The sequence below is a fragment of the Poecilia reticulata genome, chromosome 17 (genome assembly GCF_904066995.2).
Source record: "Poecilia reticulata chromosome 17, P_reticulata-male-v2, whole genome shotgun sequence".
Classification (NCBI taxonomy): Eukaryota; Metazoa; Chordata; class Actinopteri; order Cyprinodontiformes; family Poeciliidae; genus Poecilia; species Poecilia reticulata.
The window spans coordinates 5597468-5614108 of NC_088846.1; the positions used below are offsets into that span (position 1 = coordinate 5597468).

At 38.2% G+C, this 16641-nt stretch overlaps 2 protein-coding genes across 2 annotated transcripts; both read right to left on the bottom strand.

Annotated features, from left to right (window-relative positions):
* Positions 1-1461: 1461 nt before the first annotated feature.
* On the bottom strand, positions 1462-5257 carry leprot (leptin receptor overlapping transcript). Its single transcript, XM_081598514.1, has 4 exons — positions 5102-5257; positions 4655-4730; positions 2812-2995; positions 1462-2262 (listed from the first exon to the last, which is right to left on the bottom strand). The coding sequence occupies exons 1-4, from the start codon at positions 5115-5117 to the stop codon at positions 2146-2148; spliced, it is 393 nt and encodes a 130-aa protein (XP_081454640.1). The 5' UTR covers positions 5118-5257; the 3' UTR covers positions 1462-2145.
* A 1013-nt stretch (positions 5258-6270) lies between these two features.
* Positions 6271-16121, bottom strand: LOC103479017 (phosphoglucomutase-1-like). Its single transcript, XM_081598445.1, has 11 exons — positions 15676-16121; positions 12494-12656; positions 12177-12323; positions 11005-11130; positions 10690-10880; positions 10398-10552; positions 10169-10284; positions 9962-10097; positions 8164-8347; positions 7960-8088; positions 6271-7497 (listed from the first exon to the last, which is right to left on the bottom strand). The coding sequence occupies exons 1-11, from the start codon at positions 15931-15933 to the stop codon at positions 7408-7410; spliced, it is 1695 nt and encodes a 564-aa protein (XP_081454571.1). The 5' UTR covers positions 15934-16121; the 3' UTR covers positions 6271-7407.
* Between the last annotated feature and the right edge of the window lie 520 nt (positions 16122-16641).

The following is a 16641-nucleotide window of genomic DNA, read 5'->3' on the forward strand; positions in this document are numbered from 1 at the left end:
GTAAATTATTTAGCATGTGTTCATAGCAGGACTTGTCTGTTAGGCACAGCTTCTCATTACAAAATTCAAGTCAGACTGATATCCTCTAAACTCTTTTTCTTCACCTCAGTTCACTTGCAAGAGAGGCACTTACTGAGCGCTAGTCTGTTTTGCCATGCTGTAGCAACAGTGACTTATTTTAGTTACTGTTTAGTTTAGTTTGTGAAAAAATGCAATAAGACAAAAACTGTGACTCCTTTGTCAACTCTTCTTCAGGCAGCTCTCGTTCACTACGTATCAACAGTTGCTGACCTACTGATACACTTAGCAAACATCCAGCTGGCACTCGGTTGAATTCAGGTTACCGTGGAGTTGGTAAAAAACAACAACACAGCAGTCTCTTACGTTACCACTTTACCTACTTGTATCTGTAAATATTCCCTGTCCTTACCCAAGTAAACAGATGTTGGCGATTAGCTGTGTTTTGTCGAAGCCTACCCTACTGTATTCCATGCATCCACACTGGGTCAGCTAGCTACCTCGTCAGCTGCTAATAAAGAAGCTTAACTTCCATAAAAAGATATTCTTTGGGTACACTCTTACATCTTCAGGTGAGCAAAACAAAAAATGAGAGTGAGTCAGAATCTGTCTTGTAAGAAGCTAATTAATGTATGCAGTAATGTTTTTAAAGTGGGTTTATTCTGTAGAAAAGTCAACTTTGGGCTTTTTTAGAGAAAAATCACTGTTTTATTTTGATATAAACAATTGCAAAAACATGCATTTTCCATTTATTCAAGAGGAAAAAAGATTAGCTGTGTAATAGAAAGTCCTTAAAGAGACACTGGAAAAGTTAAGTATGTAGGTCACAAAACCTCTAATCAGTGCAACTCTGCAAAAATGTAGTCTGTTTTTCCATTTCCTACAGCGTAAAACACCTAAAAAAAGGAAAATAAAAAATAAGAGAGTCTGCACATTTACAACACAAAGTTTTATTAAATGTTAGAGAACATGATTGGAGCTCATAAAAATTACCTCAATGTTCTCCTTAGTGTGTCAGGAAGTTACTATATAAAGAATAGAAATTCTACCCAGAGAAAAAGTGTCAGTTTTAGACAAAATATATTATCTTACCCCCAAACTGCAAAGCTAATGCTAAAGAAACAGAACATTATAGAGAACAATAACTACTGTTTTCAATGAGAGGGGCAACACAGTCTTACTCCCATCAAACAGAACATGAGGCTGTAATATTGATTCAAGAGAAAGCAAGTCAAACATCAGTGATTTCTTTGCTAATTAAATACACATCACATAAGGCAGACGGTTATGGATAAGGTCAATGTGGAGAAGTGCACTTGGGTTCAAAGCGTACATTAGCAGAATGAGCTACTCAAATTGTGCAAAAGAAAAACATAAAAAAAAAAAATACTAACCATGATCATTAGTGTCCGTTTTTTTTTTTTTTTTGTTCGTGAAATGAATCAGGAAACTTTCTCTGGATTGGACAACATGCATCTATTTTTTTTTTTGTTTTGTTATGTTGCAGTCGGAAGTGATCTTTGGTGGAAATGTAAACAATTGCGACAGAAAGAGAAAGAAACAAACAAAAAGTCTTGAGGAAAAAGAATCCAAAGAGAACTAAGAAACGCCTCAGCCCTGCATCCTAACGTCGTTTAACACCTTCCAACTTTTAAAAGCGAACAGTGCTTGTGTTACGCAAGCCGTGTTTCAGAACAGACAGCAAGCTTCGCATTGTGAATTACAACTTTTTTTTCCTTTTTGAATCCTATTCGAAAGGAATGGGATCCAAAAATAATAATAAACTGAGACACGGTGATAAGGATGATAGCTTCGACAAGAGGCCGCTTTGGGAGTTTAAGCTAAGGCAAGCTAAAACACATGAGATATAATGGATAGAGTCAGTGGCTTTAGGGGCTGGAGGCCTCGGAGCCACGTGCTTAAGGCACATTCATAAGCATAAAAAGCACTGCCTGCTAAATCTAAACCCCCCGATCACCCCAACAAAAGAAAAATCATCTTGGTGAAGGTTTTGTTCTTTCTACACCCTCCTGATTCAGCGCAGAACAAACGTGCCCCTCGATCTTCCGTCGCTTCATCTCACTATCCACCTACCCGCCCCATCTGCCCGAGCGCCTTTCACACGCTCTACCACTGCTCCCAGCTGAACTCGTCCCCACCTCCGAAGATGACGAAGAAGCCGAGGATGGTGAGGAAGATGACGGCGTTTCCAGTCATCACCAGGCCGCAGGCGCCCCACTGGATCTGTAAGAGAGCAGACTCGGCTGTAAGCGCGCGACACGACGCCGTGGTCGGCAAAACTTGCTCGTTTGGGGTTTTTCAACCTCCAGAGAACTCGCTTAGCCGGCCTGTAGGGGGCGCTAGAAAAAAATGTTTGGGCGCTAGAAAAATGTTAAAAGTTGAAATTTGAAAAACTATGACTAATTATTATAGTGAATAAAATTAAGAAAATAGTACAAACTGAATTGAAACATTATTGTTGGCTGAAATAATAAAAATTAATGGAAAAAACTGGAACTATATTATGTGTTTGAAAACTGATCAAAAACATAATGAAAAAAATAAAAACTTTAAGAAAAAAAAAAAATTCTTAAATTCTTTTCTGACTTAAAACTTCATTGACGCAATTCATCTTTGAGCGTACTCACCTTTCTTTTTTTTTAACCTTGAATGTAATTGTTTGCCCTCATTTTTTTTCCTGCATATCCCCTAAAGCCAGCCCAGGCAGTCTAACAGGTGTGAGTACTTTGGAAAGGCTCCGGACGCATGAACGCAGGAACAAAGAGAACTCACCGTACTGTTTCGGGCCAAGACAATGGGGAGCCCAAAAGACGACACCACGATCCCCGTCGTTAAAAAGTAGGCCAGCTCCCTGCATGCGTTGCTGGAGGAGTCGTCGTCACTCAGGCGTCTGGATATGAAGGTTGGGATGGGACTCAACACGTAGAAAATCAGCACAAAAAGCGGCCAGTAAACCCTGTGAGAGACGGAACGGGAGGACAGATGAAACACCAGAACATTTCCACTTTGATGAGAAAACATTGCAGTTTAGGGCTGGAGTGAGGCAACGACTGGTAACAACACGTGATCTGTCAGGTCAGTCATCCCATACCGAATTCCAGAGGAGCAGACTGTCTAAAACCAAGTTGGTATTACGTATTGTTTTCCAGAAATGTTTGAGACACCGAAGCAAAACACAGATGAGTTCAGAAAGTGTAGAGCTCCAGTCCATCAATCATCTAATTTCTTATTTTTGATTTGTGAGATGGCTGCAAAAAACATGTAGGTTTCAGTTTGAGCCGAGAAGGATTTATTTTTCAAAGCATCAAAGAGGATATTATAAAAGATGACAAGCAGATTGCCCTTCTGTTATTTGTATGTTTCAACAGTAAAGATATATTCTGCAGCAACTAACTTCAGTTAGTTTAATAGTAAGTTACAAATTTGTTTTTGAAAAAAATATATATATATAATTTTTTGTTGTTATTTTGGGACACAGTTAAAGGCTAAAAAAAAAAGCTTTTAAAATGACATCTGTATAGCTAAGCTTAGCACTTCTGGAAAAGTCTTTATATTTTCCTTCTAATCAAAGTAAGTGATGCGTTTTGAACTGCGTTTTTTTGAAAGTTCTTCCAACACAACTAAAAGTATTTTTTAAACTAAAATTAGACCTAAACATTTCTAAATTGTTGATAGATTTCTGAGCTAAATTTGATAGATATTTGGTTTCAAAGTGCTTTACTTGTGCTACTATTTCTTTTGTTTGTTTTAATTTTCTGAATGTCTACTTTCTACTTCTATTTAGGTAAAAATATAGTGAAGTGCCACTGCGCTGAGAACCATTTTCAGCTAATCTACCCACCTCTGACACTCAGTCGGCTTTTAAATTCCTATCAGGAAATTCAAATTCTTCCTGCATTTTTCTATTCCAACAACCTTGACAATATTCACAGATCAACTAGTTGTCAGTGAGCAACCTGAATAATTTGGGTTGTTTAACAGCATTTTAGGTTTAAATGCATCTTTCCATCTGTTTTGTAACTTTCTGCACACTGATATTATTACTGGAACTTGACAAATTAAATTAGTTCCTGGTCAGAATCAGCTTTTCACACAAACAAGGAAGTTCAGTTTTATTCCGCTTTGCTCCCAACAAAGACATTTAACATATAAATATGCTTTTGTCGCTTTTTTTTAAATCTCAGTCTGGCAGTATGTTCAGAAAGCTGGGCAGAGAGACGTTGGAGTAGGGGATATGACCTTCATCCATTATGATGGATGGAAGAAATGGTTTGAACTTCCTCCTCTTCGCGTATATAAAGAATTTGTGCCAAGGGCGTCCAAAATGCTGTTGCTAACAATTTTTTTAAAATTTTTTTGGCAACAAATAATCTTTTGGGGTAGGCTTGTCACAGTTGAACATTAAATATTCCAGAATGTCAAATTTGGAAATGCTGTGCCCTCCCTAAATTTTAGCATAGTTCTGATTTGGGAGTTATTTCTAAGTTTTAGTTGGGATGTTTTAATTTAAATATTTTTTCTGAACATATTTAGCCTAACAATTTATAGTACATGCCGATTTGTTACTGTACAAATGTAAAAATGCAGTACAGCATGGTGAGCTATCAGAACATACCCGTACTGTTCCAGTGCGCAGCCCAGAAGAAGAAAAGTCAGCCCGATGGCGCCGCTGAATGAAAGACCAACCAGAGCTAAAAGGAGATATCAGAAATTTAATAACTTGACGGCAACAAATGAGCAGTAATAAATGAAAACGAAAGTGCAACACGCAAGGCTAAATCCTTCCTTAGCTACGGACTCGCTACAATATTTGCTATAAAATATGTTTGCACTCTCAGACTAACGCAGCATAAAAATTAGTAAGCAGTTTACAAAGTTTATATATTTTCTATGCGATAATAAATATCCTGTAAAACGTCACACAGTCTACTGATAGTGAAAATGATTCCCGAAAGGTTAGAAACAAAAGCTAACAAAAGTTTCTGAAGTAGGAGGTCGTCAAAACTTATCAATAACTTAACTGTCAACCCTGAACCTGTCCAGAAGTGTTTCGGCACTGTACCTTTAATCCCAGCCATTATTATAAATCTGTTAAATGCTCCCTGAAAGATTTTTATTCCCTTCTTTGAATATTGTTTATGATCCGAGGCGTCTTGTCTTGCTGGACGAACTTCCTGCTTCCTCCATCGGGGTTTCCTGAGGCTACGTCACATGACTGTCTTAAAGCGACAGTACCATGTTGGTACCCAGCCGCCGTGGTAAACATTATATATATATATATATATATAAAAATATATATATAAAATATATATATATATATATATATATATATATATATATATATATATATATATATATATATATATATATATATGAAAAGATCATTTTAAAAATGGTATACAATAAAATGGTAATATGGTAGTAATACTATAAAATGCTGGAACTTTTGCAGGGAGGCTTATGTTCTTTTAAATCTGGCCTTAAATACAGTCACATCTAAATAATAAATGTATTTTGATTGAGTTTCTGTTTAAACATCCAAGTACGTCTTAAATGAGACAAAATTTTAATTTAACAACAAAGTGTTGGAAAAATGTGGCTGTACAAAGTTGGGGAATATGCAAGTAATTTTGTTCGTTTTTTTATTTTTATTTTTATTTATTTTTTAGATATGTTTCATATATTCCCAAAATGGCTGAAGTGATTAATCAGATTTATTTAATTGTGATTTATCAGTTGTTATTAATAATTATTGTTATAATTATTGTGCCGCAGCTAATTCTTAATAATTAACTGGGGTACAAACTCAAAAAACATAGTTTTTGTTATATTGACTTGTGCACCAAATCAATGTATTTATTTTGCATTAAAGACAAAAGCACCTTTGTATGGTTTACCCAAAACTCCTCAAATGGTACAGGTTTAGCTTCACCTGGTTCAGATTTACCAAATGAAAGCTGTTATTGTATTTTAAGCAATAAAAAACAGTTTACTCTTTTATATTTGAAAAAAGGATTTGAATTATTTGCTTATTTAGGGCTTGTAATGCAAATAAACAAATTTATCTTACGTGGTTAAATAAAAAATCTGTAGAATGTGCCATTTTTTAAACCGATTAATCAGTCAGACGAATATCTGACAAATTAATAGATTACTAAAAAAATTGTTAGTCACAGCTCTAAGTCCCACTGAATAAATTTTCTAAAAAAAAACCCCAAAAAACAACAACACTTTACCAGCTGGATTAATAAATTTATTCACATGTGTATCTTCTTTAAGTGTGTCTTTCTCAACCATATTCCTGACTCACTTGTCAAAATGTTTTGTGTTTTGCATGTTATGATGACTTGCTGCCATCATTCCACGTTTTTAATAGTGTTCTTTGTTTTTTTTTGTCTTTTGTAGAAATGCAGAACACAATAAAACTGGACAGTGTTGGTGTCTGGACAGATTTCAGGTTCAGAAACCAAAAGAGAGCAACAATTCAACGTCAGTGATCACAGAGCAGGAGCAGATATCAGTGACTCCTGCTGTCGTTGTCTGGATGGAAGTCTGGTAACTAAAACATTCTTCTTTCACACTGTATTCTTCCCGTCTCATCCTGGGTTTGTAACAGATATTAGATAGAAACGACACACGGTACAAAGAAACGTGGGTTTATTCATGATGACAGAGAAAAAAGAAAGAGTTCATTTTTTCTGGTGAACAATATAATCAAATGCTGCCTTGTTTTTGTTTTTATAATTTTCTGGAGTGCTGATTTTAATGGCAGTCTGTTTTTTGTCACACATGCTCAGTTTTATGTTATTATTCGCCGAGGAGTTTTAATTTCCTCCAATTAGAGAGCATAAATGATTCAAGTTTGAAGCTTAAAGAAAGAAGTTTGTCTTTGTTTTGTTTTATTATGTTTTTAACTGAGACAGTGTCTGTATTCAAATATAATATTGTATAAAATATGTAGCTGGCTTGACTATGTGAAATTCAGCTGACAATAATCTTCAGAAAACAATCTTTCTTTTAAGTCCTAATATTAGGAAAACAATGACAGTGGAAGGAAACAGAGCCATGCTGTGTGAAATAAGTATTTACTCTGATCTGGCATAATCCATTCGAGATGAAAATCCATAAGCAAAAAGCAGATAAATGGCAAAAAAAACTAAACAAACAAACAAAAAAAAATTGCACTCGATTACATACCAGATGCAAGAGGAAAACTACAAATATGAGTCAGAAATTTCACCTGTCGCACACAGTGCTTTCACTCTTTGACTTCCTGCTCTGTTTATACAAAAATAAAGGCAGAACAATAAAACAAAACAGAAAAAATAAAATAAAATTCCTGGAAGTTGAGGGCATTCGGGGGAAGGTTTACGTAATGAGCGACGGGCCGTTTCGACCCGTCCTGTGGTGAAGCTGAGAAATCTTCAGAGCAATGGTCGCCAGGGGTGCCAGCATCACCTGTCCCAAACGAGAACCATGAGGTCAGAGACCGATGCACCTGGACGTCACATGATCCAGTGACTAATTTACAACAAACTATTTGGTCGCATCACAACCCGTCACAATAACAAGCGTCACCGGACGATAAACTGTCCCAGAAGTTATTGCGAAAAACGGTAATATTGTTGCTTGGACACTGTTTTCTAGTAACATAATTGTAATAACATATTTATGCTAGAACGCATTCTCAAATATCAATAAACTTTAAATTGTAAGGAACATTCGACACAGGAACTGGAAGACATTTTAAATGTATAATAAAGTACATTGAAGTTTATGGCTGCAAAATGGCAAAATGTGCAAAAGTTCTTTTTCTTTTTTGTTTTGCACTGCCCTGTGTATGTAAAGATGTAGCTGCTGCTAATCCTACTGCCTCGTACTGTGTTTGGAGTGAGCCGCCCGCCGTTTCTGCCTCTTTACCTGCGTCTCTTCAAACAGGAGTTTCCTTTCGTGGCTGTCGATGTAGATCCTGACGGTGGCTCCCTCGGCGCCCGTCCCACCCAGTCTGTAGACGATCCTGGAGCCATCAGAGAAGATGATTCGCAGTCCCTGCGGTGGAAACAGATAGCTGGTTTTGTTGCTTACATCAAGAGAAAAAGTCACAATGACTAGAAACTTGCATACCTGGTTCCGGGTTATGGTGCTGTCCAAGGGGTCGGTGTATTCGAAGTTGTCGGCTTTTTCTACCTGGTAGATTTTGTCCTCGACCGCGAATCTCTGCTTCACGAAGGACTTGTCGGAGATCAGAATCTCCAGGTCCTCCATCATGTCACACGCCGCATCTATGTCTACATTCTCATAGTCATATCTGGAGGACATAGATGAAGAAGAAGTGATTAAAATTTCATAGCGTATGTTGCATGGACTCGCAAAGCAGTCGGTTATCAGCGGTTGACAGCTGATCACAGAAGAATCGAAAGACTTAAAATCAGCTCATGATAAGGCGTGCAGCTGCAAAGGATTAAATCTGAGCTTGTTTGGAAAAAACAGAAAGGAAGAGAAAAATCCTCAGGCGATGTAGTGGCTTTAATTCTCCACTAGGTGTCACTTATGTTCTCCACTCTCCTTCTGGGAACAACCTCTATGGTGTTGTTGCTAATTCACCAGAGCAGGACAAAATAGACCAATCAAATGAAAAACACTGATGCATTTGACAGGACCATTATTGACACGTGCTGGTAGAGCTGCGTGAAAAGCATTAAAATACGTTTTTATGAATACAATTCAATATGAAGAAATTATGTTCTTTGTTTTTTAACAAAATCATCGGTGACACACTGAACATTTCTTAGAAAATACCTCACCTTTTAATAAATTTACAAAAAATAACATAAAATGAATCACACTGTCAATAGAATATTGAGGAAAGAAACGTAATTAATACAATTTGGAACAAGGCGGTAACATAACAAAATGTGGAATAAGTGAAGCACTGTGAATACTTTTGGAATCAACTTTATCTGAAATATTATTTGGTCATTTGAACTTCTTAGGGTTATTGGAACTTTTAATTACAAATCCATATGGTCCCGTTTTCCCAGGGTATAAATTTAAAACATTTCTTTAGGTGTACACTTCAAAGACCTTTCTCTTAGCCACTCTTCAAAACTGCAAACACAACAAAGCATCCAAATAAAGTAAAACAGGCGTTCTGTTTTCCAAAAGGCCAGAAATGACTACGATTTTTTTTCTCACTTGTGCCTGCCCAGATCTCCGGTCATTTCAATTATTTTCTTTTAAAAATTCTAGATCAAGTATTGGTGACAATGTGCCTGGTTCATAACTGAAGATCTATTCTGTTTATTTCTACTCGGTGTGCTCTGAGCAACGTCATATTTTATTATTTGTTTTACATTATATTTAAAACAAATATAACATAAAACAAATACATTATATTTGTTTTATATAAGGAATATGTAAGGAATTTTTTCTGTTTAATTTTACGTTTGACCAATTAGTCCACCAATTGTTTTCTGTCAGTTTCAGTTTCTTTATTGTTTATTTTAAATTGGCTGCTACACTCCTCAGTTCATTGACTGAACAAATCAAAGTTGCATTGTTTTTACATGATTGTGACGTTATTGGTGTATCTAAGTGTGCTGCACTGGTTCAGAAGTTTATCAAATAAATTTAGAATTCAGTACATTTATGTCTGTGTTTAAAAAAAGAAACATTTTAAGTCAATTCAACACTGTTTGTGTTATCGGTAGAGACTAAACCTCAGGTATTGATATCAGTATCAGAAGTGGAAATTCCTACCGGAGGAAAACGGTACAGAAGTTAGAAACAAATCAACACGTCTGTTTATGCTACTGCAATAAAATATGGAGCCATTTTACAACATTTGACAACTTTTTACACATCTTCACCAGGGGCGCCATGAAACGGGAAGGATACTGCCTGCTGCATGTCCGCCACTCACCTTGTGAAGTAATTCCTTCCATATTTTAGCCAGTGATCCTTCAGGATGTCCTCCACACTCTGCCGTCTGGTCGCGATGATGGACAGCCATGCCAGCACAGCCCAAAGCCCATCCTTCTCCCGAATGTGGTCCGCACCTGTATGCATTTTTAGAGTTTCCACCTCATAAACACTACAGCCTCTTTAAATCTCACAGGAGAAGTTGTACCTATTGCAAAGCTTTCCTCTCCGCACAAAGACAGCATGCCGGCGTCCATCAGGGTCCCAAAGAACCTCCAGCCGGTGGGAGTTTCATGCAGCTCTATTTTCGTTGCTTTGGCTACTCTGTGGACAGTTCGATGAGAAAGTATTCTTGGCCGCAAACAGGAAATGCTACTTAACCGATCTGAGCGTCTTAAAAAACAGGGGGTTAAGTCGATAGTTGGCCAGAGTTTTACCTGTCCAACGCCGTGCTTGTGGGCATGCTGCGGGCAAAGCCTCTGACGCCCGTGTGCTGAAAGTACGGGATGCAGAAGATGTTGTCGGCTACCACAGCCACGGAGTCAGACGGGGTGACGAAGAAGCCGTGCTTACCCAGGATCATGCTGCGGTCCTGGAAAGAAATCAGTCAGAGGTTCGAAATCAAGTTCAGATCATCTGAGCATAATTGGACTTTAGCAATCGTCTAAAAGACGAGGGAGTTTTATTTCACTTTCTAGTGTAAAATCTTTAAAAAAAAACTGAACACACCCCATCCCCGTCGAACGCTGCGCCAAAGTCATGCTGTCCGTCTCTCATGCTGTCAACCAGGTCTGTGGTGTACATAAGGTTCGGATCGGGTGGTTGACCTCCGAAGTCTTCCAACGGGACACAGTTAATGGCAGAGTTAGCCGGGCAGCCCAGCTCCTCACACAGTATTCTCTTCACATACGGTCCCAGCACTGGACAGCAGGCAGAGTTACAGCAAAGGGAGGTTTAAGACAGTTAGGAGTTTAACCAGCAGAACCAGAAGCCATTTTTATTTTTCAGGAGCTTTATTTCTTCAGAGTTAAAACTGTCGCTCACCTCCATGCATGGCGTCCAGCCTTATGTTGATATGATTCTCGCCAGACAGAAGTTCCTTCAAAGCTGCAAAGTCAAAGATGTTCCTCAGGAGGTTGGCGTAGGACTCCACAGGGTCAACTATCTCCACTGAACACAACAAATAGTAGAAACAAGATAAAAGCTTATCTACAAGTCCGTACGCTAACTAATCAACCGAATGTCTTCTGCATATCTCTATTTGTGAGAAGTATTTGAAATTTTAAGCCTTTGGTTTAAATCCTCAGGAGTTGGTAACATTATAAGGGAGGTAATTGTTGTTCTCAAATGTTGTGAAACTCCAAATCTAACTTATATGAGGATTATATGTAGTTCATGTTTCCTGACAGCCACCTGCAACGGTTATCTGCTTGTTTGTCTATCACATAAAATCCCAACAAAAATCATTGAGCTATGTGGTTATAAAGTTCAAGAGGTGCGTGTACTTTTAGAGGGCTCTGTAGCACGTAACAAAAAAAAAAACTACACACAATGCCATAAAACTTATGTGATAAACAGTTTTCTTAGGTTATTTTCATACCTGATATAGCGCGACAGACTCGGTTCGATTGGGGACCAAAATTGCAACACTTCATACATTTTCAGCTGGTGTGGTTCACTTTCACACTCAACTGTGTCAAACGATCCAGACTAATTGGAAAAACCTGCTCACCCCCTCACCTGTGGTGGCACTGAGCCAAGAATCACTGACAGAAACCACTCTGAAGAAAACACTGAGCACAACTTACTTCTTCACAAAATGTAAACAGAAACAGAGTAGCATCAGTTGTAGGATTTCTCTTTTGTGTCTCTCTAACGCTTGTTCTGGTTGTATTTACCCATAATGCTCTGTGCTACAGTCTGCTTCCCACTTTTGGAGTGGCCTTTGGTCCGCTTGCATTCACATATGTATTCAAACCGCACCGGAGCTCACATCACCAAGCAGACACCTATGTTTTTAGGCAGGCCAGAGTTTACTTTCTTGGTGTACATCAGAGTTTGGTTGCACATTCACAGCTCCCCAAACGAACCGGACTTTCTGGTTTAAATGTATCCATTAGACTCTCTGGCTCTAACTCACATGCTCATGTTTTCTCCTAAGCAAATCCTTGACCCTGTTGCTTTGGGACTGAAGGCATGTTAGTAACCCCCATCACCTGTGAAGGGTTTGAACTTGTTCTCCAGATCAAAAGCCTGTTTGCCGAGCGTTTTCAGATCCACGCGCAATCCAGGGCAAATGGCAAACTCCCCAATGGTTCTGCTGAGCTGGTAGATCTTGCTTGTGACATCCTCCCTGGCTGAACCTGGAAGGAATGCAGAAGAATTGTATTTTATTTTCTTTCCAAAACAATATTCATAAGTATTGTGGTGTGCTCCCCTGGCTTAGTCACCAAAGGCATCTTTGTATTATCCAGAAGAAGCTTTTGAGCTATCAGTTTTAGTGTCTGACACTTCTTCCCTCACACTGCCATACCTCCACTTGCTGTGTTAAACTTTATGCCAAAGTCTCCGTTGGGTCCGCCAGGGTTGTGGCTGGCAGTGAGGATGATCCCACCAATGGCTTTGTATTTCCTGATCACACAAGACACCGCTGGCGTTGACATCATCCCATGGTGACCAATGATAAGGCGACCAATCTGTGGAAACGTCACACGGGACCGTTTGAGTCGGGGCGGAGGAGATCGGTACGGGCATGTCCCGTTTCCTTCCACATGTAAGTGGAACTAGGATTAACGCTGACATTAAGAGCAAGTTCCAGCACGGATGAGTGTATTTTAACCCTCTATAATAAATTTGCTGAGCTAAAAAAGCACAGGACACTCAGATGTGATGTAATTTAAACCCGGAGAACATAGAGAGCTTTTTACTGATGCTGGCTGCGCGCCTGAAACCAGAACGGTTTGATATGTTTCTAGTGGAGCAGATCAGAGCCAGGAGATGAAACTATTCTGCTGACTTAGATTTTTACTTTGGATGTGTAGAGCTTCACTTCTTCTGCCACTTTCTGCTGTATGACTGCTGAGTTATGCTATATTGGCATTTGTTGGAATTACTCATTAATCATAATGATTGACAGTTTTTCATGTGAGGTCACAAAATGTGCTGCTCCTTACAGAAGAAAATTCAGCATCATCCATCATCTAATATTTTAAATAAATGACTATTGCTATTTCAATAATAAAAAAATAATATCCTTTATATATTAATTCAGTTTCATGACTGCCAGTGATTAAATTGATTTCATTTACCCAGATATTGATCAATTTACATAATCAACTCAATAAATTGTAGTGAATGAATTATGAATGTTTTTTTTTCTCTGCCTTAATCATTTGGTTTTGCAAAAGTTAATAAAGGATTATTCTCTTCTAAAGTACAATGCCCAAGTCGCTAGCAGTAAAATAAGTTTACTAGGTTGTGATTTATTTTCGACTTATAAAATTCAAAAAATTTCTAAAAGTTGAACATTTTCGACTTTTGAAACTCAGAAATATTCTAGAAATCTTGGAAATTAATCTCAAAAAGTTTCTGAGCTTTTTTTTAAATTTTTTTTTTTTTAGGATTATTATTTTTACTTTTCAAGCTAGACACAAACGTCCAAGTTTTTTTTTTTTTTTTTGGGGGGGGGCAGAAGTTAAGTTTACTCCTCCTCTATATATATATATATATATATATATATATATATATATATATATATATATATATATATATATATATATATATATAAAATGGCCCTAATAGCTACTTTGTAATAATTGGCTCAAACTGTTATTACATGTGTGGCATAAGTTACTGCAAATTGGATTTTATTACATTTTTTATCATTATATAATGCAGCTTTAATTTTATTACTTTTTTTTTTGAAGATTTTTTTTGGCTCTAGTGGCCTTTATTCGATAGTTAATTGACAGGAAAGTGGGTAATAAGAGAAGAGGAAAGACATGCAGCAAAGGTCACCAAGGTCGGGAATCGAAGCCGCGACAGCTGCATCATAAGGCCTCCATATGTGGGTTGTGCTTAACCACTGCACCACCACAGCACAACCCTAATTTTATTACATTTTGAAACCTGATTTTATTATTATTACTACTACTACTACTACTACAACATATTACATACCACAGTTCCAAGGTTAACTCAAACTCTTAAAACAAAAATGTCCTTCAAGAAATTTGTAAAATATTAACTTCCTGCCCAAACTAAAGGGGAAAAAAAGAATTAAATGCTACTTTAGTCACAAGTGGTCAAATAAAGTTCAAGTCAGTGTCAGTTAAAAACGAGCCACTTACTTTTTAAGAGATGAACATAGAGATGGAAGTAGTTAACGGAGCAAACACCTGCTGTCTTTAGCAGAAGCATTTTTGTGCTACTTGTGTAGCCTATCATCGCTTCATACTGTTCTGCTCCTCCGAAAGCTAATATTTGTCGGCTAATTAGCTGGTCTCAGTTAGCTAGCCAACTTCACTTTATCTTTCCTAGGACTCGGCTGTCGTTCTTGTAAACAACAGAAATGAGAATGAAATCTGTAAAACAGGGAAGGGAGCAGCAGCTTTGATTCAAAGTGCTAATTTCAGAACCGTCTCTGGAATTTTGTTGGAGGGATTTTAAGCCACTGAAAATGTACAAAAAAAGGTGGGTTTTAAAACTCGAGGTGTGGGGACCAAATCCATCCCATCATAGCTTTTTATGACTCTACATGCCAAATTACATAAATAAATTTTTCCCAATTATGCGAGAAACTCACACACAGTCATCAGATCCCTGCTTTCTTTTTTCATGTTGATGCATAACTTTTTTCTTTAGATTTTGCACATTTTCCACAAAAATGGTCAAATACATTGGATTTAAATGACTGCTAACCCACACCAGTAGGTGGCAGTGTTTTTTACTTGTACTACACTGCTGCCTCAACCTTACTAATGTCACTTGTAGTCCGTGATGTAAATGGTGAGTAACTAAAAGTCACATTTGATGTTACATAATACATGTAACCACAAACATTGCAAAATTGCTTGGAAATTCTTTTAGCTCCACAAAATCAGTGATTTTGATAGAAATCAGAAAAACAATCGCAAAATATTGTAGGGACTCTTCAAAGTGAAAACATTATTTAATTTTAAGAAGTACTTATTTAATACAGAGACAGCTGTTTTCTCTAGTTGAACAGTTTGTTAATACTGTTTTATTAAGACGTTGTGGCACAACCAACTAGAGCTTTGGGAACATTCATGATCTTGACACGGCCCTCAAATGAAAATGGGCTTGACAACATAAAATCTCAATGAAATGCATGTTGTAAAGTGACAAAATGCTAAAGATAAAAAAAAAAAAAAAACTTTTGCAACACAGCCAAAATATTTCATGTGCTTCATACAATCAAGTGATGGGGCAGGTGACACTGACATGCCCCAGGTTCTGGGGCATGTCAAATAATAGTTTTTTGTAAACAGAGTCACCAGTATTTATGTGTGCAGCCAACCACTTTTTTAGTGTATGCACACGCACACACACACACACACACACACACACACACACACACACACACACACACACACACACACACACACACACACCCACACACACACACACACACACACACACCCACACACACACATACACGCTCACACGCACTCACGCAAACACACACTGACTGACCCCGTTGGCGGCTGCCATCTGAACAAGGACCCCGATAGCCGTTCTGTTGAAGAAACGTCCATCTCCTCCCACCACCAGGGTTGCACCCTGACGGTCGGGCAGGTCTATGGAGGAGAAAATACTCTGGATGAAGTTGTGCAGATAGTTCCTCTTGGACTGAAATACATAAACCTTCTTCCTAAGGCCACTGGTTCCTGGTCTCTGGTCAGGGTAGGGGGCCGTGGGGAAGGTCAGGACCTGCAGAGGCCCGTTCTCCATCTCTTTAAAATGAGGATCCAACTTGAAGTTCCATGCAGAGAGAACACGCTTGTTTTTCTTTTTTTTCCCCCTCCGTCAGCCGCAGTAATGAGCTCTGAGGAACAGAATGGACAGCGAAGAGCTCGACTCCTCCTATTATTTTGCTGGGTTACAGCAGGACTTATGCAGCTCAAAATAACCTTTGCAAACTAATGTGTGTGCAGAGGCAGGGTGGTAACTGAAGACGCTCCTTCACACATGTGCAGGGAGATCACTGTCAGGGCTCCAGGCCCAGTCAGAGAGAACTATGTGTGTGTGTTTGTGTGTGTGTGTGTGTGGGGGTGTGCGCGCGTGTCAGAGTGGGGGGTTATTTATCAGCGTGTGAAAGGATGCAGCTGTGCTCCTGGTAATGATGTGCAAAAACAGGGATGGCATTTCTCATTTCATCCATCAGCAGCATGCGCACATGACTTACAGAAACCTAAAACACACAAGAACAACAACAACAAAAAATAAAAACGTATTTAGCACAATCACAGTAATTGGTAATGAGAGGCGGAACAATGCTGCCCTCTAGAGGCTGTTAAATGATCAACAGCACTAAGAGCTAAAGTAGAAATAGTCACCATAGCTGCTACACGTTGTTGGAACAAAGTAAATATAATCAGTGCAGGTTGTCAGCAGACAGAAATTGTGCTCAAGTAATAGAAGTGCTACTTTAACTTATTT

Coding starts and splice junctions, on each gene's coding strand:
- leprot (XM_081598514.1), bottom strand. Junction 2,996..4,654: donor TGCGCACTGGAACAGTACGG/GTATGTTCTGAT, acceptor CGTCTCTCACAG/GGTTTACTGGCCGCTTTTTG. Junction 2,263..2,811: donor TCTTGGCCCGAAACAGTACG/GTGAGTTCTCTT, acceptor GCTCTCTTACAG/ATCCAGTGGGGCGCCTGCGG.
- LOC103479017 (XM_081598445.1), bottom strand. CDS start 15,933: ATGGAGAACGGGCCTCTGCAGGTCCTGACCTTCCCCACGGCCCCCTAC. Junction 12,324..12,493: donor GTTTAACACAGCAAGTGGAG/GTATGGCAGTGT, acceptor CATTCCTTCCAG/GTTCAGCCAGGGAGGATGTC. Junction 10,881..11,004: donor GCTGGACGCCATGCATGGAG/GTGAGCGACAGT, acceptor CCTGCTGTCCAG/TGCTGGGACCGTATGTGAAG.